Raw genomic sequence first — 22,812 nt, 5'->3', positions numbered from 1 at the left:
ACTGTGGCCAGTTCCACAGTTCATTCTCATTTGTCTTCAACCCTTGCAAACTGAAAACGGTCTCCTTTAAATTAAGACACGTGGACACCCGAGGGTAGGCCTTGCAGGAAGAGAAATACAGGTGTCACGCGATGGAGACAGACTGAAGGTCCCTGCTAGGATAATTTTATTAGGAAAATTGGAAAAGTATCTTCTGGTCTGCAACAATACTGAGGTCTGATGAAAGTCTGTAGATAAAAGTGCAGAAATTGCATCAATCTTTTTTTCTGAAAAGGAAAAGGGGGCAAGGTTTCGCTCTCTCTCCCTTCTGTTTAAATAACAGCTCTTTGTTCCTCTCTATTTTATTTTTTTCAAGCGCTTGCCGCTGCGGTGCATACAGATCCAAGAGTCTTTCATCCCCAAATTCTCCCCACCTTTACCTTCTTCTTTTTAGCAAGCCCCAATTACAAGCCATTAATTTTCATCCGGCTTGCCCACTGAGAAAGATTGACCTGCTGCGGCGCGTCTTCAGAGAGCAGCCCTCTTTGAGCTGCTCTGAGGTTAGCAGCTAAAGCAGGAGGCCAAGTTAAAAGATAGTCTCTTCTTCTTTTTCTTCACGTACCTCATCGTCCTTCACTTCCCTCCTGCTTGGGGGCTGTGCCTTTTGGAAACGACGATCAGAGGCACTATTATTAGACACCTTCATTTCAACGTTTCTTTTTAACAACCTTGAGGAGCCAAGGGGGCAGCAAGATTCCTTTTGCGAGAAGCCTTTACGATTCCTCTCTTTGGGCCTAGAGGAAAGCATGTCCTCCTCATTCACCTTTCTTTGGTTTAAAATCCACTGTGTCCTCCTGTTCGCCTCCACCATCCTTTTCTCAGTTTCCTGTGATGGGGCCAAAATCACAGGTCTTTTAGGCGAGTTTTCATGTCTTGCGGTGGTCCTCAAGGTATTGCTATCAAAGAGCTGCCCATGAATGATGCTGTGTTTGGGTTGGAGGAGTCAGGGAAGGGTTGTTGCTCAGGGCTAAAGCCTCTGCCCTGCATGCAGAAGGTCCCAGATTCGAATGTCAGCATCTTCAGGTAGGGCTTGAAGAAACCTCAGTCTGAAATCCTGGAGAGCTCTTTCCATTTTTAAAAAAACTGTGTTAGATGAGCCAATGGTTTGACTTGGGATAAGGCAGCATCTGGGACTGGGCGGATAAAAATCAATATTTTTTTTAAGGATTTTCTTTTTTTTAATCAGATTTTTAAAATAGAATGCCTTTGGAGGAAAATCTTTCTAAAGATCGTTTTCTATTTAAATTACCGTATTTTTTGCTCTATAAGACTTACTTTTTCCTTCCTAAAAAGTAAGGGGAAATGTGTGTGCGTCTTATGGAGCGAATGCAGGCTGCGCAGCTATCACAGAAGCCAGAACAGCAAGAGGGATTGCTGCTTTCACTGCACAGCAATCCCTCTTGCTGTTCTGGCTTCTGAGATTCAGAATATTTTTTTTCTTGTTTTCCTTCTCCAAAAACTAGGTGCATCTTGTGGTCTGGTGCGTCTTATAGAGCGAAAAATACGGTGCATTCTAGTCCAAAGACTGTTCATCAGTAAATAAAGATTTGTTTTAAGTTCTTCATGTGTGCTAAAATTCAGTCTTAAGGATTTTTGTTTTATTTTTAAAAATGTTTAACCACATTAGTTAACAAACATGGATATATATGCTATAATGTTTTTGTTTCCGTTAAAAAAAGTGTTTAGCCACATCAAGTTAACAAACATGGATACTTAAATAAATTGTTTAAATTGTTATTAAGGAAAACATTGTTTTTCTCCTTCCAACAAAGTACAGCAAAAAAGTTGCCCAATAAAAACAGTTAACTTCTTCAACCTCACAACAATTTCATAATTATTTGTGTGTATTTCTAATAGTATAACCAAATCAGTAATTTTTGATATAACTGTAAAAACTACTCTGAAAATTTATTATTCCAAAAATGAAACCTTCACCTGCTTGTAAATATTAAGATTATACCAGCAAGAATGAGTCTTTCTGTAAAAAAAATTGATTTCAATCAAGTCTTACTAGTGATTTAAATCGTGATTTAAATCAAATCCACCCTGATGTGGGAGTTGTTTCTTTTTGTTCCCCCATCTATTTCATATGAATAAAACGATTTGGTGTGGCATGAGCAAATTTTTTATTCTGAAACTGTGGCCCAGAGAAAAAAAGTTGAAGAACCACTGAGATAAGGAAAAAACCTTGGAGCAGAACAGACAGGTGCTCGTTCTGAGGCAAAACCTGAGCATATTCGGTCAGGCTTGCAGGCATCTTTTTCTTCATTAGTGCCAACTCTCTGGCGCTTTACTTTCGGATTTTATCATTCCCACCAGGGCTCTTTGGCAGATCATTAATTTCTCATTCTCTTCAAAGAGAGATGCCCTTTCAGCACACTCTGCAAAAGTGAGTAGTTGTTTTTTTGCAGGCATATCCCCTGTGGTTTTCCCTTCCAAAACTCTATTTAGCTGGCCCAATGCAGGCTTGTCATTTAAAAAAAAACCCAGAATTCCTAGTATGCTGCATTGAGGAAGATCTTGAAATGCAGGGGGGAAATCCTTTTGTTTATATTTTCACACCAGGCTACACCCCTTCACAGTCCACCCTCCGCTGTATTTTCAACATGGGGGAATTAAAAATGTATCCCATCTTGTCTGGAACAGGGGGGCTGTTGGAGTGAAAATGTCAACAGAATCATTGTGCTTGAGTTGCGTTGCAGACTCTCTCGGCCGTTGGTTTTTGAGAGCTAGCGGTTTATCTTGTTGGATTTCAAACTGTTTGTTTTGTTACGGTTAAAATCTGGGTGCGGGGCTACACTGCCACCCAGCCCGCGGGTCCCTGCGGAGGAAAATGAGCTCAGCCGGATAGGAGCAAAATGCGGAGATCCAAGGTTTATTGCGCAACAGGTTCAAGATGAGATTGAACAGCGAGAAAGGGGTGACATGAACTTTTGAAACTCCCTCCATGTCCCAGAATACAGTGCAAAATACATCCCAGTTACATCATGAATGCATTAAGGAAAGGTTGGGTTACACATCATGAATACATTAAGGAGAGGTTGGGTTACACCGGATTAACATAAGGAGGAGGGAGGGGGGAATATGCAGAGCTACACCGGATTAACATAAGGAGGAGGGAGGGGGGAATATGCAGAGCTGGAGATATGCGCAGATAAGCGCTTCCTGAGTGTATGCCTAGTCTGTCACCTGGCATTGCCCGGAGGAAAGGTTTGGCAGAGTGATTTGACAGGATTAGGGTCTTGACACCTTACTTGAGGAATTAGGGAGGACAGGGGAGGGGTGATGGAATCCTAGAGAAATTGAGCAAATATATTGTAGTGAAGAAGACATGCCCCCCCCCTTCCGTAACAGTTTATTTGCTCATGATTTATATCCCACTTTTCCTCCAAGGAAGGCAAGGTGGAGTACACAAATTTCCACCTCCCCATTTCATTCTCACAACAACCCTGTGAGGTAGGGCAGGCTGAGAGTGGGGATTTGAACCCTGATCTCCCAGGTCCTACTGCAACACTAACCACTATTCCATGCTGCCTCTCTCATGCTGTTTGCGCCCAGGAAGTTGAGTGGTTTAGTGGCACAATTCAGCTCACCTCAGGGAGTCCATGTTAGGTGCAATTTTATGGTGCGAGGTAAAAAAAACAGCAGCTGCCACAAGTCTTGTATTGTTAATGTTTCAGAATGTGAAAGCCAGCCTGTCCTATAAAGCAACTTTTACCAAAGTGATTAATGATTCAAAATCGCTAACATGAGGCCAAGATGTAACTTTTAATATGTAAAACTAGCAACAGGAGAGGTCTTTCCAATTATATTTTATGTGACCTCCATCTCACCCTTTCCCCTACCCCAATAGTGCCGGTCAGAAATAAGGTGATTTTTTAAAAAGGGATTTAGAACATTACATTGTACCATGCAGAGGCTTTGAACTCAATGATGCGATTTTTATTTTTAGCACAATTTTTACACCTGCTTGGGTGGAGATGGTGACTTCTGTACAGCATTGAAATTTAAGTTTGTTTATGATTCTTTCGTTTTCTTTCCTCTTAAGTTGCTAGGCTAGCAGTTTGCCGGCTTGTTTGCAAACTCGAAGCTCCTGTGTTTTAACCACTTGATTTTCCATTCAATCTCTTGATTTATAATCATCGAGAATTGTGTCTGTAACATTTTTATGTTCTGTTTATTTAGTTCGCTATCCAGATTATTAAATAATTCTTTTTTCATTTCTTCCCATTTCTTCCCATATCTCCATTTTTTTTCTTCTCTCAGATTTTCTTTGGGTATGCATTTTGTTGTATAAAGAACCCTCTTATAACAGCTTTACTCGCATCCCATGCGGTTTTAATGTCAATCCCTTGGTTCAGGTTAAGTTCAAAGAATTCTTTTAGTGAGAGCCAGTGTGGTGTAGTGGTTAAGAGCGGTAGACTCCTAATCTGGGGAACCGGGTTCGCGTCTCCGCTCCTCCACCTGCAGCTGCTGGGTGACCTTGGGCCAGTCACACTTCTCTGAAGTCTCTCAGCCCCACTCACCTCACAGTGCCTTTGTTGTGGGGGAGGAAGGGAAAGGAGAATGTTAGCCGCTTTGAGACTCCTTAAAGGGAGTGAAAGGCGGGATATCAAATCCAAACTCCTCTTCTTAGTGTTAACTCCACTTTTTGCAGGACAGTTTCATCATTTAACAGACTTTCATTTAGTCACCATTTTCTTCTCATCTCCTTTCAGCCATGCCCATACCGGGTTATGGTCTGAGATTGTTCTTGGTTGGATATTGACCTTATTTATATGACTTAGAAGTTCTTTCGAGGCCCAAATGGGGGCTTTGAAATTGAAGTTATGGGTCACTGCTGCTATCTATTTGCTGTAAAGTGCTTCATGATCATAGAGTTGGGTCACCTAGTCCATCACCCCTGCAATGCAGGAATCTCAACTAAAGCATCCATGACAGGTGGCCATCCAACCTCTGGTTAAGAATCTCCAAAGAAGGAGAGTCCACAACCTCTAAAGGGGTTCACAACCTCCACCGTCAAACAGCTCTGACTCTCAGAAAGTTTAATCGGAATCTCCTTTCTTGTAACTTGAATCCATAGCAGGAGAAAACAAGTTTGCTTCATCTTCATGTGACAGCCCATATGAGTATACATGGGCAATGTTCGAAATTAGCTGAGCACCAGGTGCAATGTTGTTGTTGTTGTTGTTGTTGTTGTTGTTGTTGTTATACCCCACCCATCTGGCTGGGTTTCCCCAGCCACTCAGGGTGGCTTTCAACAAAATATTAAAATACAATAGTCTGTTAAACATTAAAAGCTTCCCTAAACAGGGCTGCCTTCAGATGTCTTCTAAAAGTCTGGTACAGTGGTACCTCGGGTTAAGAACTTAATTTCTTCTGGAGGTCCGTTCTTAACCTGAAACTGTTCTTAACCTGAAGCACCACTTTAGCTAATGGGGCCTCCTGCTGCCGCTGCACCACCAGAGCACGATTTCTGTTCTCATCCTGAGGTAAAGTTCTTAACCCGAGGTACTATTTCTGGGTTAGCAGCATCTGTAAGCTGAAGTGTCTGTAACCCGAGGTACTACTGTAAGTAGATCTGTAGCAATATAGTGTTCTACTTCTGGTTTCTCATATTTCTCCAGGTTGCATTGTTTTTCTCTTTGACATGTGGTGGGAGGGCATTCCACAGGGCGGGCGCCACTACCGAGAAGGCCCTCTGCCCGGTTCCCTGTAGCTTTGCTTCTCGCAGTGAGGGAACTGCCAGAAGGCCCTCGGCGCTGGACCTTAGTGTCTGGGCAGAATGATGGGGGTGGAGACACTCCTTCAAGTGTGACCCTACATGTGATCCAAGTAAAGCTGTCTGGCTGCCAGGATGGTGCTTGAAATAATAATAATAATAATAATAATAATAATAATAATAATAATTATTATTATTATTATTATTATTATTATTATTATTATTATTATTATTATTATTATTATTTATACCCTGCCCATCTGGCTGGGTATAAACTGCCACTCTGGGCAGTTTCCAACAGAAAATTAAAATACAATAGTCTATTAAACATTAAAAGCTTCCCTAAACAGGGAGCGTTGCATTTGGACTGTTTTCACACACGAATGCACCATCCTGTAGAATTCTGTCAGCTATATTTTATCTGCAGAATCAGAATGAATTTCTGGAACCAAAATGCTTTTTTCTGTGCAGCCTGAGCCGGAGCTGTAACCATTAAGGAAAAAGAGGTTGGAATAGGCCAGTATCTGTGACGACTGTCCCTGGGCCAAGTGACTTTCCTTCTTTAAGTTCTCAAAGTTCTTAACCGAGCTCAAGGTTGTCATCTGAACTGGCCAGATGTTTAACTGAGAATCAACCACAGTCAGCCCATCATTTGAAAAATAAGACTTTAGAGCCGTCTTGCCCCAAAATGGCAACTAGATATTTTGTTTTGGCGACTGTAACCTTGGTTGAAGGAGCCGTTCGGCACCTAGCTTATATACCTGAGATTCTAACATCATAGTCAGGCCTTCAGAATTTCAGTTGAATTTGCCTGTTCATTCAGGCCCCGTGTTATGTACTGAAGTTCTCACCCTGGGCCAGCAGGGGGATACTGTAGATAGTTTTCACTCAGGTCCACATATGCAAATAAGGAATTGAAAGTGACGTTCAGTGATTGGATAGTTACAGAAAATGGTTACTGTTGCGTTCTAGTGGAGCTCTGTATAAGCAGGCTGGCTGAACCCTTCAGTTCAGTTCTGTTCTGGCCTGTGAATAAACAAGAGCTGTTTGAAGAATCGCTGTGTCGTCTGATATGTCCACCCACAACTTAACACCCCTTTTCATTCAGGTCTTACTGGGTCTTAATTTTGCCACGGCCCCAGCCACCACTGGTATATGGCCCTCAAAATGTGGCCCAGAAGCGAATGTGGCCCTTAGTGCTGAAAAACATTCCCTACCTCTGAGATTAGGGTCTGCATTAAGCCCCTTTGTCTAAGGACTGAAGCTGTTCCAACGGGTATGATTTAAGGAAGTGTTCTGAAATCTAACACTTGCTTTTTCATTCTGCTGGATGCCAGGGAGAAAAACGTGCTTACATGAAAGCTTTCTGGCAATTCAGACATATACTGGGACATACAACAAGGAACAAAGATGTTCAGATGTACATCTGAAATAATGTGGGTGTAGCACAGGGAGAAATGAGATTCTTACTGCTTTGTAAACAGCTGACAAATGTTGAAGTGTTATTACAGACTCTCTTAAAGATGATACATTAAGTGAATGAAATTTTTAGTCGTTTTTTTTTAATGCTTTTAGTCTTACAGTTATTTTGTCTCTTTTCATTAAGTGCTCTAAACGACATTATATCTGAATGCAAAGGTTCAGGGAATTGGGCACCAAAATAATTTATTGCTCTTTAATGACAAGAGCTTTAAAAAAAAGGCAAGTCGAATCAATGAACTCTGTTCTTTCTTCGTGAGCTTAGTGTACAAGTTTAATGTTGTTTTTGTGTGTGTAATGCATTGTACAACTGTGTCACTAAGTTTGTAGTGAACTCAGGAAATAGTGTACCAGTTTTTCTTACGACTAATCTACAGTGACAAGGAGCTGGAAACTTGATAATCAACTTCTGGTTAGAATATCTGTCATATTTCATTACAACAATGTGGGTGGTATATCTGCCCCTCTCTGTTTGCGCCACAACCCAAAGTATGTGCAGCTTTAAGGCATGGGTAGGCAAACTAAAGAGACTAAACTAAAGGGACGCGGGTGGCGCTGTGGGTTAAACCACAGAGCCTAGGACTTGCCGATCAGAAGGTCGGCGGTTCGAATTCCCGCAACGGGGTGAGCTCCCGTTGCTCGGTCCCTGTTTCTGCCAACCTAGCAGTTTGAAAGCACGTCAAAAGTGCAAGTAGATAAATAGGTACTGCTCTGGCAGGAAGGTAAACGGCATTTCCATGCACTGCTCTGGTTCGCCAGAAGCGGCTTAGTCATGCTGGCCACATGACCCGGAAGTTGTATGCCGGCTCCCTCGGCCAATAAAGCGAGATGAGCGCCGCAACCCCAGTATCGGTCACGACTGGACCTAATGGTCAGGGGTCCCTTTACCTTTACCTAGGCAAACTAAGGCCCAGGGGCCGGATCCAACCCAATCACCTTCTAAATCCGGCCCACAGACGGTCTGGGAATCAGCGTGTTTTTACATGTGTAGAATGTGTGCTTTTATTTAAATATGCATCTCTGGGTTATTTGTGGGGAATAGGAATTTATTCATTATTATTTTTCAAAATATAGTCCGGCCCCCCACAAGGTCTGAGGGGCAGTGGACCGGCCCCCTGCTGAAAAAGTTTGCTGACCCCTGCTTTAAGGAGTCAACATCGGCTGCATACACACCATATATTTCAAGCACATTTCCCCTCCTCCCCAAAAATAAAATTCCGGGGAACTGTAGTTTGTTAAGGGTGCTGGGAAATGGAGCTTTGTGAAGGGTAAACTGTGATTATTTGGAGGGGAGAATGCTTTAGATGCATAGTGTGCACATGGCCATTGCCTTACATAGGGGATGGATTTGAATGGGGCAGTCACTCTTGAGTAGCTGAAGAGCTGTGAGCAACAACCTGAGGACTGGCTCATCCTAAAGCAGGGGTGATCCTCTAAATGCTGTTGGACGCCAGGTTCCATCAGCCCCAACCAGCATGGCTAGTGGTCAGGAATGATGGGAGCTGTAGTTCAGCAATGTCTACAGAGCCCCAAGGTCCCTGCCCCTTGCTGTGTAACGCTGTAAAGGAAGTTAAGTAGTGAAATAGTGGGAGCAGAGTGGGAAATGGCAACGGAGGAAACCGAGAGTGCTGTGGCTTTTCTTGCCATTTCAGAAAAGCCCTACTGGACTGAACCAAAGACCTGTCTAATCCAATGTCCTGTTTCCCATAGTGGGTAACTATGTGGGTAACCAGATATCCAGCCCTCTCCCACTTGTCGTCTCCTGCCAAGTGGAATTCAGATACGGCAGGTAATATAGGCATCGTGAGTCGTCGTGATCACTTGATGGCTCTTCACTTGGTGACTCAGAAAGCCACCTTGGATTCCTTTTTGAAGTACGGCTGGATATGATTTTCAAAGGTTGGTGACTCATCAGCTGATGACTCGGCACTGAATGTCTGAACCAGCTCCTTTGGGAAGCACCGTCTTTGATGTGAGAGGTTGGGTGAGAGTTCTGTTGAACGTTTAATCCACGGGTGGGCAACCTAAGGCCTGTCTCCCTACAATCACATTACCTATACACAATTCTGTAGTTTTTCTACTGAAGCTAACAGTGAGCTGCACTCGACTTCACATTCTTAGCTAAATCATTGACTTTTGGGTACAAAATCTTTACAGCAGCTTTATAACTTCACTCTTCATCTTCCTCCTCTTCTTAGTCTTCTTCCCCTTCATCATCATCTTCAGGTTCTACTTATTTCAAATGGGGTGGCTTCATCTCCAGGCTCTTGTTAATGCCCTCCAAAAACAAAAGCCCTGCTTCTCAAAGTCAGGTGGAGCTCAGATCCTCCATTTGTCTTTTTTTCACAAATCGTTAAGCCAAGCAGCAGGCGGTGTGTGGTGCCTCATGCTAATAAGCTGGCATCCTTCTTTGCCCCTTTGAAACCTGGGAAGTGCAGCCCTCTCCTGTGGCAAAGGCTCTTTTTCTCCCGATGAAGCTGCCCTTCTCAGGCTTTGATGCCTTGACAGGATGCTTCCAGCTCAAAGAGAGAGAGAGATAACGCTGATATTCTGATATCCGCTGGCACCCCTGCAAAGAACTCTGGGATTAAATGTGGCAGCCACTCCCGAGCTGTAAGGTGGTTTTCTGGAGATTTGGCATACGGCCCCTTTATCCTTGCCACCAGCACTGACTGGCACCTTCAGGGCAGCTCACAAGAGCCATATTTTTACCATCTTGATAAACGTTTGCCCTGATAAGATGTGAACTGCAGTATCCCAAAGCTTGACACCTTGATGTTCTAGGCACTGGGACTTCTGTAGGCCTTGCAGGCAGATGTTTGTGGTGGTGAGGTCAGAAGCACTAGTTTGGTTGTACATCCACTGACAGATTAGTGATGCTTTGAAATGGACATCTCTGGAGGCCATAGACCTTGTGCGCTATTTATCCCTTCCTCTTGCCAGCAGGAGTTCAGCCAGGCCTGAAAGGATGCAAAGAGGGAAATCCCTTTGTTCTGCAGCGCTACTAAGGCAAGTTCCTTGGCAGCTGTAGAGAAAAGTATTTGTGTCTCAATGTATGAAGAGGCAGCCTCCAAGATGTTGCTGGGCTCGGCTCCCATCAGCTGTAGGTGGCATGGCCAGTGGTCAGGGTTCTCCATCACGAATGTCTGTTTCCAGGCACTGTGATCATCTGCAAGGGATTCCCACACAGCAGGGCTGAGGTTGCCAGGCTTCATGTGACATTTACAGACATCTTTGTAGCGCAGAGTTGGCCCGCCAACGGGTTCCTGAAGCCAGCACCCTTGGGGATTCGGTCGTGGAAACGGATCCTGGGATATCTACAGCTTTATGCGTTTCCACAGTGGGACGCGGGTAGCGCTGTGGGTTAAACCACAGAGCCTAAGACTTGCCGATCAGAAGGTCGGCGGTTCGAATCCCCGCGATGGGGTGAGCTCCCATTGCTGGGTCCCTGCTCCTGCCAACCTAGCAGTTCAAAAACACGTCAGAGTGCAAGTAGATAAATAGGTACCCCTCCGGCAGGAAGGTAAACGGTGTTTCCGTACGCTGCTCTGGTTTGCCAAAAGCAGCTTAGTCATGCTGGCCACATGACCCAGAAGCTGTACACTGGCACCCTCAGCCAATAAAGCGAGATGAGTGCCGCAACCCCAGAGTCGGTCATGACTGGACCTAATGGTCAGGGGTCCCTTTTCCTTTTTATGCATTTCCACAAGAGTCTTCCGAACGCAGTTCCAGGGAATTGCTTCGCTCATCAGCAGAAAGCCTTTTGGGGATTTCCTCAGGAGCCCTCAGCACAAGAGAGAGAACTCCGTAGGTGGCCCAATTATTTTGAGCTCTCCAGGCTCCTCCAGGGAGGTAGCAAACATCTTGTTTCTTTAATATGCAAAGTTAATTAATCCAAAACTGCTTCTGTGCAAAACTTTTTGACCAATTACAGTTCTCAATACATTTCCACAAAACTGAAAAAACAAGTAAAGAAATCACTGGACCGTCCTTAAAGAATTCTTCCTGGGAGTTGGGGAGTTTTCCTCGAGGACTTGTTCTCTCTTAAGCAGCAATTTCTGTCTCGCTGATTAGTACGTTGAGGAAAACGACTTAAAACATCATCTGATCATCATCTTTGCTGAATTGGTTTTTGACGGCTCACTTCAAAGTAGTAGCTGATCGTGCTGTGTTGTTAAAACCATTAACCACCTAGCACAATTGAAATAAATAAAATCACCTTCCAACTGTGCTAAACTCTTAATGGACTGTCCTTGGAGACAGCTCACTATAAAAGTGAAGCTCAGCCAGGCAGATACTGTTTGATTTGTTTTGGTGGCCTCCTAAGAAAATATATATATTTTTTAGATCCCTATGATAAATGAAAGTAAGGAATACCACAAGAAGCAAATCACCGTTTAGATCCAATGCATTAAGCTAAGAATATGGTTTTATCAGAAAGTGTCAAAATGGTGGTACATTGATTGACTGCTGCTCACACATCCCTCAGTTACAAATTGGGAGGAGGATGGGTGGCCAGAGTATGGGAAATGTTGGTTTTACTCGTTTATATTTATTTAACAGGCTTTGTATACCAGTTAACCATCAAAACATCTTAGTCAGGGAAGCTTTAAATCAGAAAACTTGTGGAGAATGGAAAATGTTTAAGGAATATATAAGATTATATTGTATTAATAATACCATCTTAGCAGAACTTGAATGATAAAAAGGTAAAGGACCCCTGACCATTAGGTCCAGTCGTGACCGACTCTGGGGTTGCGGCGCTCTTCTCGCTTTATTGGCCAAAGGAGCTGGCGTACAGCTTCCGGGTCATGTGGCCAACATGACTAAGCCGCTTCTGGTGAACCAGAGCAGCGCACGGAAATGCCATTTACCTTCCCGCTGGAGCGGTACCTATTTATCTACTTGCACTTTGACGTGCTTTTGAACTGTTAGATTGGCAGGAGCAGGGACCGAGCAACAGGAGCTCACCCCGTTGCAGGGATTCGAACTGCCGACCTTCTGATCAGCAAGTCCTAGGCTCTGTGGTTTAACCCACAGCGCCACCCACGTCCCTTAACTTGAATGAAACAAAAAGGAATGAAACAAATACTTTAGTGGAATGAATGAAATAGGATATAGAGTAAAGCTGTGCGACAAAACCATGACAATAGAAACAGTATAATGAGAACGATTGGAAGTTTTATGCAGAAATTTTTATTGATTTTGTATAAATCTTTTATTTTTTTATTTTTCCTTTCCTTTATCAATTTTTTTTTTTACTTTTATGTCTTATGGTTTCTTTTTCAGTATTTAACTTTTCTATACTTACCTTCATTGTACATTTGTATTTTAAAACTAATAAAGATTTACCATGAAAAAACAAAACAACAAAACATCTTAGCGTTTGATATAAAATATACATTAAAAGTACCAACAAAACCAGATGTTTAAAACGACTTAGCCTACTAACAGAAAGAATTGAAACCCAAACAAGTCACCCTGCTTCATTTTGGAAATAAAATCAGCAGATTTAAAAATACGTACTATAATATGACATATTTAAAATACCTGTCTGGGTAATAATAATAATAATAATAATAATAATAATAATAATAATAATAATAATAGTTTATTCATTATACACCACACATTCAACTGGGTTGACCCAGTCACTCTGTGCAGCTTCCAACATAATATAAAAACACAAAATGGTTTTATTGTGCAGCAAAAACAGGCAGTTTAGTTGCTGCCACACGGAAGGGTCAATGATTACTTGAAGGTACAGAACAAACACAATGTGGCACTTGTGAAAGTTTGTCAGATTGATGATTATAATATGAGATATAATATGTCCAGGCAGACATTTTCAGTAGGGGCAAAGAGTAGAATTCCTTTCCCCCCAAAGCTGTGTTTGACTCCTTGCTTCCTTTAAGACAAGCCTGAAATAATTTTCCTTTCCAATTGTGCTTGGCTGAGATAAGCTAGAGTGGCTGGCATTCTGTGCCAGAAATGAGGGCAATGGCTCTGTTGGTGCTTTTATATGGTTTTCTTATCTGCTTGACTTGTCTAGTTAATCGGCTAAATTATGTATAGAGTTTTAACTCTTGTTTTTGTTGTTCTATTGCAGTCCTTTTACTGTAAGCCAGTTTGGCAGGATCTATGATCCAGAAGAGCAGCATTCAAAACCACTTTAAGTCTATTTACTTAACTAGCATAAAATACATTTAACTAAATAAGCTTATTTAACACAGTCTGAGCCAAGAGAAGGGAAATGCCCCCTTTTTCATTAATTAGATTTGAATATGCTAGCAACCTGTTATGTACTGAAGTTCTCACCCTGGGCCAGCAGGGGGATACTGTAGATAGTTTACACTCAGGTCCACATATGCAAATAAGGGATTGAAAGTGACGTTCAGTGATTGGATAGTTACAGAAAGTTGTTACTGTTGCGTTGTAGTTGAGCTCTATATAAACAGTTCAGTTCTGTTCTGGCCTGTGAATAAGCAAGAGCTGTTTGAAGAATCGCTATGTCGTCTGATATGTTCACCCACAATTTAACACATAATGGTAGGAATTTTGTAAGAAAAATAATTTTAAGAATGGTAACAGGTGCAAAGTAGGTTTGCTTAACTTCATTTTAACATGCAAGGAGGTAATTTATTCCTTTCTTACCATGCTTGGGATTGTAGATTGGAGAAGATTTGGGCAGGACCCAGGGGTATGCATGGGAAGAAGAGAGAGCAAAGATTCTCATGTGCAAGTTGAAATACTTGTGCTGACATAATGTTTAGTGGGCACTTCACTTGCATTTTTGTGTCCTAAAATGAGAAATGTTTCCAGTAAATAGCCAATGTTTAAGCAATGAATGGTTGATCCTCAGTAATAAAAGTTTTTAATGACACGGGATTCGGGGCCAGCTTTCCTTGGGAAAGAGTTTTGAACAAATCACCATTTCTAGATTGTATCCAAACTAGAGTATATTTCTTAAGGTTACTGACATCCATTCCAACAAAATTTTAGCTGGCAAATAATCGAGTTAATCCAGTTTATTAAATTTATATGCACTTGCATAGGAACTAAATGTCAGTTTGCATTTATTGGTGCAGAAAGTATTGATCTTTGCGTCGCCGCTCCTCCACATGCAGCTGCTGGGTGACCTTGGGCCAGTCACACTTCTCTGAAGTCTCTCAGCCCCACTCACCTCACAGAGTGTTTGTTGTGGGGAAGGAAGGGAAAGGAGAATGTTAGCCGCTTTGAGACTCCTTAAAGGGAGTGAAAGGCGGGATATCAAATCCAAACTCTTGATCTGATGTGTAGAGATCTTTCCTATTCTAATTAATTCAAGAGGGTTCTGGAAGTTTCTGGAAGCTTCACTGTGTGAAAGAAACAAGCAGAAGGTTCATGATGTTTGGGTTATTCCTTCAGAGAAGCTGAGTACACAGTCTGTCACAGTCATGTTGTCTATAAAAGAAGGCCTAGAAGGAGTCTGGGTTTCACTTTCTCTATCTCTATGGTGTTCTGTATATATTATGCTTACTGTTAAGGTTTAGACTTACTATAAGTTATGGTAAGTTTAAGTTAAGTCTGCTACAACTGGATTTATTATGGACCGTGCCAATCCTGAATGTATTGGGTTTGTGACCATTATGCTCATTTGCCTTCAAGTAGCAGTAAAGCTTTGCTGGATGAAATATTAATTGCCTCTGGTCTATTTTTTGGGAATCCTGCAACATGGTTTAAGTTTTTACTCTGCTAACTATACGTTGGAATCTACTCTGGATCAATATAGAGTAGAATTCCACGACACTAAAAGCAGTCATGGGGGGCGTGTATTTAATATGGTTTGTTTTATACTGTATTTTATGCTGGTTTTTGTTGCATCAATTGTTTTAAATTTGTTGTTAGCTGCCCTGAGCCCAATTTTCTGAACTGGGAAGAGCGGGGTATAAATAACAAATTATTATTATTATTATTATTTATTATTAACAGTGCATGTCTTGTCTTGCAGGTGCCATGAAGCACAATTGCTGTGGTGGCCAGAGCTGAAGGCCATGGCTAGAATTCTTTAGGACACGCACCCTGGATAACATCACACAATAAGCCATCTTGGAGAGCACCTTGCCTGGGAGAAGAAGCTGCTCTTGCCAAGGACAGTTGCCCAGCTGCCATGGCTAGCAAAAGGAAATCGACCACTCCATGTATGGTTCGAGCATCTGAGTCTGAGGAAGCTCTCAAGGACTGTAGTATGGGAAGGGAAGCAACCGGCACTCCAGAGCAGGATGCGAGTAATGGTTTGGTGGCCGGTAAGGAGAGCTGCGAAAATGACTGTGAGGTGATTGAAGGGAAATCCTCCCCTGCCAACCCGGCCAGGAAACCCCTCGGAGGCTACGAATGTAAGTACTGCCCCTACTCCACACAGAATCTCAACGAGTTCACGGAACACATAGACACCCAGCACCCCAACGTCATCCTCAACCCCCTGTACGTGTGCGCCGAGTGCAACTTCACAACCAAAAAGTATGATTCCTTATCCGAACACAACGCCAAACTCCACCCAGGAGAGAACAACTTCAAGCTCAAGTTGATCAAGCTCAACAACCAGACCGTCCTAGAGCAGTCCATTGAGGCGGCGAGCAGCTCAGTTGCCGTTGAAACCCCTGAAATCGAGGTGGTTCCTGTCGGGCCTAGCGGTACAAGCAAGACCACCCCAGTGATTAACGTTGGGAAGCCTAAAGTCGAAGGCAGGAAAGTTTCTTTAGAGAACCACCTGGATGGGATCCCTCACCTGATTACGGAGGCCACAGAGCCTATCACATGCATTAACGGAGCAGAGCTCCTCCACGATATCCTGGCCCATGTGATGCCCTCTGTGCAGCTCCCGCCAAACATCAGCCTGGTTCCCAAAGTCCCTGTGCCGTTGAACAGTACCAAATACAATTCCGCACTGGACACCAACACAACCATGATCAGCTCCTTCAACAAGTTTCCGTACCCGACGCAGGCGGAGTTGTCGTGGTTGACGGCCGCATCCAAGCACCCCGAGGAACAGATCCGGATTTGGTTTGCCACCCAGCGTCTGAAGCACGGCATCAGCTGGTCTCCGGAAGAGGTGGAGGAGGCAAGGAAGAAGATGTTCAACGGCACTATCCAACCAGCGGCCCAGACGATTGCCGTTCTGCCCGCTCACGTTGCCGCTGCAAAAATGCCACAGCAGATGATCCAGACGGCTGTGCCTTGCCAGATACTTAGCCAGACCGGCCTGGTTTTGACGCAAGTCTCAAACGGGTCCAATGTTTCCCCCATTGCCCTTGCCGTGGCGGCCAATCAAGGGCAGAAACGGAGCATGCAGGCCCAGAAGGCTGTCCCGGAAGTCAAGCGCCCGCACGTTGTCGCCGCAGAGGTCTTGTCCAAACAGATCGCCCCCGCTGCTCCGACGAGCACGACCGCAGTGCCCTTGTCTCCTGCGCTGCTGGCAAATGACCGCAAGAAGACCAAGGAGCAAATAGCAGCCCTGAAGGCGAGTTTTATTGTCAGCCAGTTTCCCGATAACGCGGAAGTGTACAGGCTGATAGAAGTCACGGGCCTCTCCCGAAGCGAGATCAAAAAGTGGTTCAGCGACCACCGATACCGGAGCCAGCGAGGGATTGTCCACATCACGAGCGAGTCGCTAGCCAAGGACCAGGTTGCTCTTGTGGCAGCAAGGCAGGCGCGGAACTATACTCCATACCCTGACTTCACTTTCCAGAAGTTTAAAGGAAAATCCAGAGAACAGCTGGCGGTCCTTGAAGAAAGCTTTATCAAGAGTTCTTTTCCAACCCAAAGCGAGTTGGAAAGGCTCCGGAACGAAGCCTGCATGACTAGTCGAGAGGTTGAGGCCTGGTTCTCCGAGCGCAGAAAGCTCAGGGATAATATGGAACAAGCTGTCTTGGACTCGATGGGGCCGAGCGTAAAGAATAAGGAGGAAGGGGTTTCCAACGGTGCCATCGGTCCGACAGAACAGTTTGACGTCTCCCAGGCAGCGACCTCTTTGTCCAGGTGCTCGACGGCATTTGCACCAAGTAGCCAAGAGCAGGCGCACCTGTTGAAGACCATGTTTGCGAGGACGCAGTGGCCGACTCCACAGGAATATGACGAGTTGGCAGCTCAGACGGGGCTCACGAGGACTGAAATAGTGCGTTGGTTCAAAGAGAACAGGAGCTGCCTACGAACTGGGACGCTAAAATGGCTGGACCAATACCAGCAGCAGTATGCCGTCGACGGATATGACGAGGCAAAAGGACCAGCAGCCACCGAGGCGGCGAGTAGCAGTAGCGAGGGGGTTCAGCAACCCAGTAAAGAGCACCAGAAGCCGGAGAAGCAGGACATAGAGGGCATGGAGAAATCTGAATGCAGTAACCGAGGTAGTCAAGGCAATAACGAGAACAAGGGAAATGTGAGTTGGGTGGAAGTCACCATTGACGATGACGAGGATGCTTCAGACTGTATGGACAGCTGGGGTCAAGCAGCGCCGGGAAGCAAAGCAGGTTTTGATTCTGAAAGTATACCTGGCGATACCTCTCACACCTAAGACAGGTAATGATGGGGATTGTTTGTTGACCTAACACTGGCCATGGTCCTCCTTGGCTCAGCGTTCTAATTCGAGGGTTGCATCCAGCTATAGCAACTTCCACTTGTGCAGCGGGACTTCCTCCTCCTCGTCCCCCGCAGTTCCCAAAATCTGCTCTGAAGTTTTTGAAGGAACATCAACACACTTGCAGACAGTGGTGTGCAGACAGTGGGCAGGGGAACTAGGCTTCTCCCCAAAATGTTCCTGGTAAATTAGAGTACAGTGGTACCTCAGGTTACATACACTTCAGGTTACAGACTCCGCTAACCCAGAAATAGTGCTTCAGGTTAAGAACTTTGCTTCAGGATGAGAACAGAAATTGTGCTCCAGGGGCGCAGCAGCAGTGGGAGGCCCCATTAAATAAAGTGGTGCTTCAGGTTAAGAACAGTTTCAGGTTAAGTACAGACCTCCAGAACGAATTAAGTACTTAACCCGAGGTACCACTGTACAGTCATACCTCTTGTTACTTTTGCTTCATGTTATGTTTTTTCAGGTTGCGTCCCGCAGTGACCCGCAAATACTGGAAAGGGTTACTTCCGGGTTTCGCCACTCACGCAGACGCACAAAATGACGTCATGCGCAGAAGCAGCGGTTCGCAACCCGCACGTGTGCAAACGCACCGCTGCAGGTTGCGTTCCTTTCATGTTGTGAACGGGCCTCCGGAATGGATCCCGTTCGCAACCAGAGGGTACCACTGTATTAAAATATTAAAGCCTGACACCTCCTTCCCAAAGCCTGGGAAGCTTCTGTGTGATGCTTCAACGGGGTCCAAGAGCCCTTCCACCACCTACCCAAAGCCTGTTCTGCTTTGGGAAGGAGGCAGGAGGCCTGGCACCTCTTTCCCAAAGCCCAGGAAGCTTCTGCCCAACTTAGGGAGAAGTGATGCTCACACACGCGACATCAACACGCCTGGCAAATTTCAAACACCGCATGCATTTGGCTGTAGATTGGAATCGAGAAAAATACTGACCTGTTTTATATGCTTAGGAAACAGCAGCCTCTGCATGCTTTTCAGATCCACCTTAACTGATTAATCGTAATCCAAGAAGTCTCCCAATTCTCTCTGTATTTTGATTTCATTTATCTGCCCCGGCTTAGTGTCTTTTTAAACACTCCTCATTGCTGAAAACGCAAGCTTAGGCCCTCTAGTGGGGAAAACATACAAACTCTGACATGCTTATTAACATGGTCTCATCATGCTTTCGGGATACCATCCAGCAAAGAATTGGTAACACTTAAAGTCAGCGGGTTTGCTATTGAAGATATTGTATTGTATTGTTTGTAAGCTGGGGTAAGGTACTAAAGATTTCTTTTTGATTGTAGGGTATCTTAATGCAGTTGCCACAGGAACTGTAAAGGGCTGCTTAGTACCAGACAGAAATCTGAAAAATTAATTTGGTTAGCTTCAGCATTCTCCTTACTTTTTCCTTTCGTAAAATCGGGAGTTTTCTGTGCCCAGGTGGGCACAGTATGGTTTAATAAGGCAAGCACAGAAAGCAGGGAATGAGAGGTGACAGATGCGGATCACATGCAATACACCAGGTGTGTTGCACAGGCCTATCCTTTGGCAAGCATTTGGCATCCAGGTAACTTACTGGGAGCGAGAAGAGATGCTGTCTCTTACAAATACAGTCATACCTCGGGTTACAGACACTTCAGGTTGTGCTTTTTCAGGTTACGGACGTGCTGAAACCCAGAAGTACTTGAACGGGTTACTTCTGGGTTTCGGCAGTCGCATATGCGCAGAAGCGCTAAATTGTGCTTTGCAGATGTGCCAAATTGCAACAGACTGCGGGTTGCAAACGTGCCTCCCGCACGGATCACGTTCGCAACCCGAGCGTCCACTGTACTCTCCTCTGCAAGCTTGCTCAGAAATAAGCCTCGCTGAGTCCAACAGGGATTTAATTCCCAGGTAAGTGTGTGTAGGTTTGCAGCCAGGCAGAGCGACCCAGTATGTGAGAATGAAGATGAGCTGGGGCGACTTCTTTTTACGGAAGCTTTTTATGGGCTGCAGCCCTTGTTTGTTTGTTTTTAAATCCTTACCACTGGTGTTGGTGCAAGGGGAAATAAAGTATGTCGCTTCCAGGGCTGGCATACACCCTCCCCTGCAAAAATAAATAAAATTATGGGCATAAATGAATCCAGCCACTCCAAAGCCTTCCCCTACACACACAGCTGTGTATTTGTTTCAATCCAGGTAAGAAGACCCATTGAATTTCATGCACCTGAGTTAGTGCCCCACAGCCAAAAGGCACAAAGAAGGGTTGTTGCTGGTGTGCAAGCTGTGTTCCGTTTTGCAAAATAATAACCGTATTCTGTGCGCTCATTTGTTTATCTGTCATAGGCATATCACTCAGCTTTCTAGACCTATCTTTCCACTCTTTGGGAGTACGCCGTCACTGACCCTGGGAGCAAGCAGGATCTTCGGAAGCAGGGAAATCCAACAGGTTTTGCCTCCCGGTTCAAGGCACGTGGGTACAGTTGCGGTGGAGAAAGGACAGTCCTGTGGAGCATCACTGCAGATCTCACGGTGCCAAACTTCCACCAGGGGGCTTTTCCAACAAGGGCCCTTGTACATAGGTTATTCCCCGCAACTTGCTTGCCTCCCATTGTAACTTCCCATTCACAACGTGGAGACGTCTCACTGCCTTTCCTGGCTGGTGCGTACGCTGTGGATTCCCATTGCCATCTCGAGGTCGCGATTTGGCTTATCGGTTTTCTTGAAAATTAGTTACTGCTGCGTCTACATCCATGATGACTTGGAAACCGTTTTGGCTTCCCGCACATGTTTCTAAAGATGTGTTTCTATTTTCGCAGAGAGAGTTTACCCATCTCAACACATTTTTACCTGTTCAGTCTAGGGCTAGCTGCTCGTTGTGACTTTCTCAAGAGCCTTTTATTTGCAATTGGCTCCCTTTTGTTCCTCTGCATGCAGGAAAAGCAGCAAAAAACATTTGTCTGGGAGAGACAGCCGATCTCTTTAACGCATCCTGCATTTCACCGTTTGCCAAAACATCTGGATTATGGAGCTCCAGAGTTGTTGACAGTACGCCTTTGCTTGTTCTAAGCACCTTTTTCTACTACATGTAGTACAATCCTTTTAAAAAAAAAAAGACTTTACAATGGAGGGCTTAAGCTTCTTAATAACCGAACTTGCTCACAATTCTTTGTTTGGTGCAAATACAGAGACTTATTTTTGTCAGCCTTAGGTGCTCTAGTGCACAACGTGGTTTCTTGAACCCTCAGCCACTACAGCTTTCCTTTGTTTCTAGGTCCTCAGAATGCACTTTTGTTCTCCAAATAACTGCTGAGAGAGGGGACGAACTGTCATATTGGGTACAGGTCAAAATGGTGAAGTTGCTTTGGTTTGGAGAGACGGATCCATTTCCTATCCCAACATACACTGCACAAATCTAATTGCTAGGGAGTTTGAATTAAAACAAAACACTTTTTTCTAACTTTTTGCTTGTTTGTTGTAACTCAGTAAAACAAAGGCTTTAATGTTTTTGGTAAGCTTTTCCTCTTGTCTCTCTTTTTTTAAAATGCAACATCTTCCTCACGCTGCTAAGTAGCTTTAAATACAGCATAGTGTGCCTGCTCTTGAATGCTGAGTGGCAGCTTAAAGAAAGTTACCCGGGAAGAAGCAAGGCCTACTGTCATTCACAGCCATTATTTTGCCAGCCGGATTCAGAGACATTGAAATCCCACTGCTATCCTTCTCTATACTCAGAGGGAAGAACCTTTTCTCCCTCTCTCGGGCTTACATTGCCTTGGGGGGAAATGGGCAGGGATGAAAAATGGATGTGCGCACACCCTTAAAATAGACAAACACACCCACACACCCCTTAACCGCACAAACACCAAGTTTCCAATCGGATGGTGAATGAGGAAGGACCAATTTTCACCCTCAGTCTAGCATGCAGGGAGGTCTCAACTTCATCACCCAGCCTGCAGCAAGCAGGGTGAAATTTAGGGTGAGGACTGGCGCTTGGACAGGTGATGAGGCCTGGCATCGTGGATGGGGAACCTCAGGCAAAAGGGCCAAATGGAGCCTTCCACTCCTGTCTGGCCCTATCTCTGGGTCATGTATTGTCCCCTTGCCCTGCTTTGCACCCTCTTGACAGTCTCTGCCTGGTTAGAATATTTCCTTAAACACTGGTGCTTCTTGCTTTCCTTAATGGAAGGTAGAGGAGTATGTGAAGAAACTAGCCTACTATACGAAGGTATATCCTTCTTTATCACATGCCCAGGATTAGGAGCAGGCACAGAAAAGGGTGCTGCATTGCACCTGTGGAAGTCCTAGTGGGAGGAATTCTATGGAGACTGCCACATGCCATCTCATCCATAGGCTTGGCACGAGGGTTTTTCTCACAGCCTACAGGTGGAATACAGATGGGACACGGGTGGCGCTGTGGGTTAAACCACAGAGCCTAGGACTTGCCGATCAGGAGGTCAACGGTTTGAATCCCCGCGACGGGGTGAGCTCCCGTTGTTCGGTCCCTGCTCCTGCCAACCTAGCAGTTCGAAAGCACATGCAAGTAGATAAATAGGTACCGCTCTGACGGGAAGGTAAACGGCGTTTCCATGCGCTGCTCTGGTTGGCCAGAAGCGGCTTAGTTATGCTGGCCACATGACCCGGAAGCTGTACGCCAGCTCCCTTGGCCAATAAAACAAGATGAGTGCCGCAACCCTATAGTCGGTCATGACTGGACCTAATGGTCAGGGGTCCCTTTACCTTTACAGATGGAGCAATGCCGGAATTGCTCATAGATGGCCTTACACAATGCATCTTTCAATGACCCGATATTACTACTTGGCTACATAGGACATTTTGCAAGGTTGACCAAGACACAATATAGGAAGAGCTTCCTGAGATGTCGGCAACAATAATCTACTGCCCTGTAGGAATTTTTACTGCTTTGTGAGAACAGCGGTATTCAATTTATGGCTGGGGGAACACCTACAAAGCTCTCTTGTGGTTGCA

The 22,812-nt window shown here is 44.6% G+C and overlaps 1 protein-coding gene across 3 annotated transcripts in view; it reads left to right on the top strand.

Moving 5' to 3' along the window:
- ZHX2 (zinc fingers and homeoboxes 2) overlaps positions 1-21,341 on the top strand; it is a 54,300-nt gene extending 32,959 nt beyond the window's left edge. For all 3 annotated transcript variants that reach the window (XM_081918758.1, XM_081918756.1, XM_081918757.1), the window contains 2 exons: positions 15,231-17,794; positions 20,173-21,341. In XM_081918758.1, the coding sequence (XP_081774884.1) occupies positions 15,390-17,789 (2,400 nt within the window). In that variant the 5' untranslated portion in view covers positions 15,231-15,389 and the 3' untranslated portion in view covers positions 17,790-17,794; positions 20,173-21,341. The remainder of the gene's footprint in view (positions 1-15,230; positions 17,795-20,172) is intronic.
- Positions 21,342-22,812: the final 1,471 nt, after the last annotated feature.

Source organism: Podarcis melisellensis (genome assembly GCF_964234715.1).
Source record: "Podarcis melisellensis genome assembly, chromosome: 7".
NCBI lineage: Eukaryota > Metazoa > Chordata > Lepidosauria > Squamata > Lacertidae > Podarcis > Podarcis melisellensis.
This window is presented reverse-complemented; position numbering and strand designations above follow the sequence as displayed.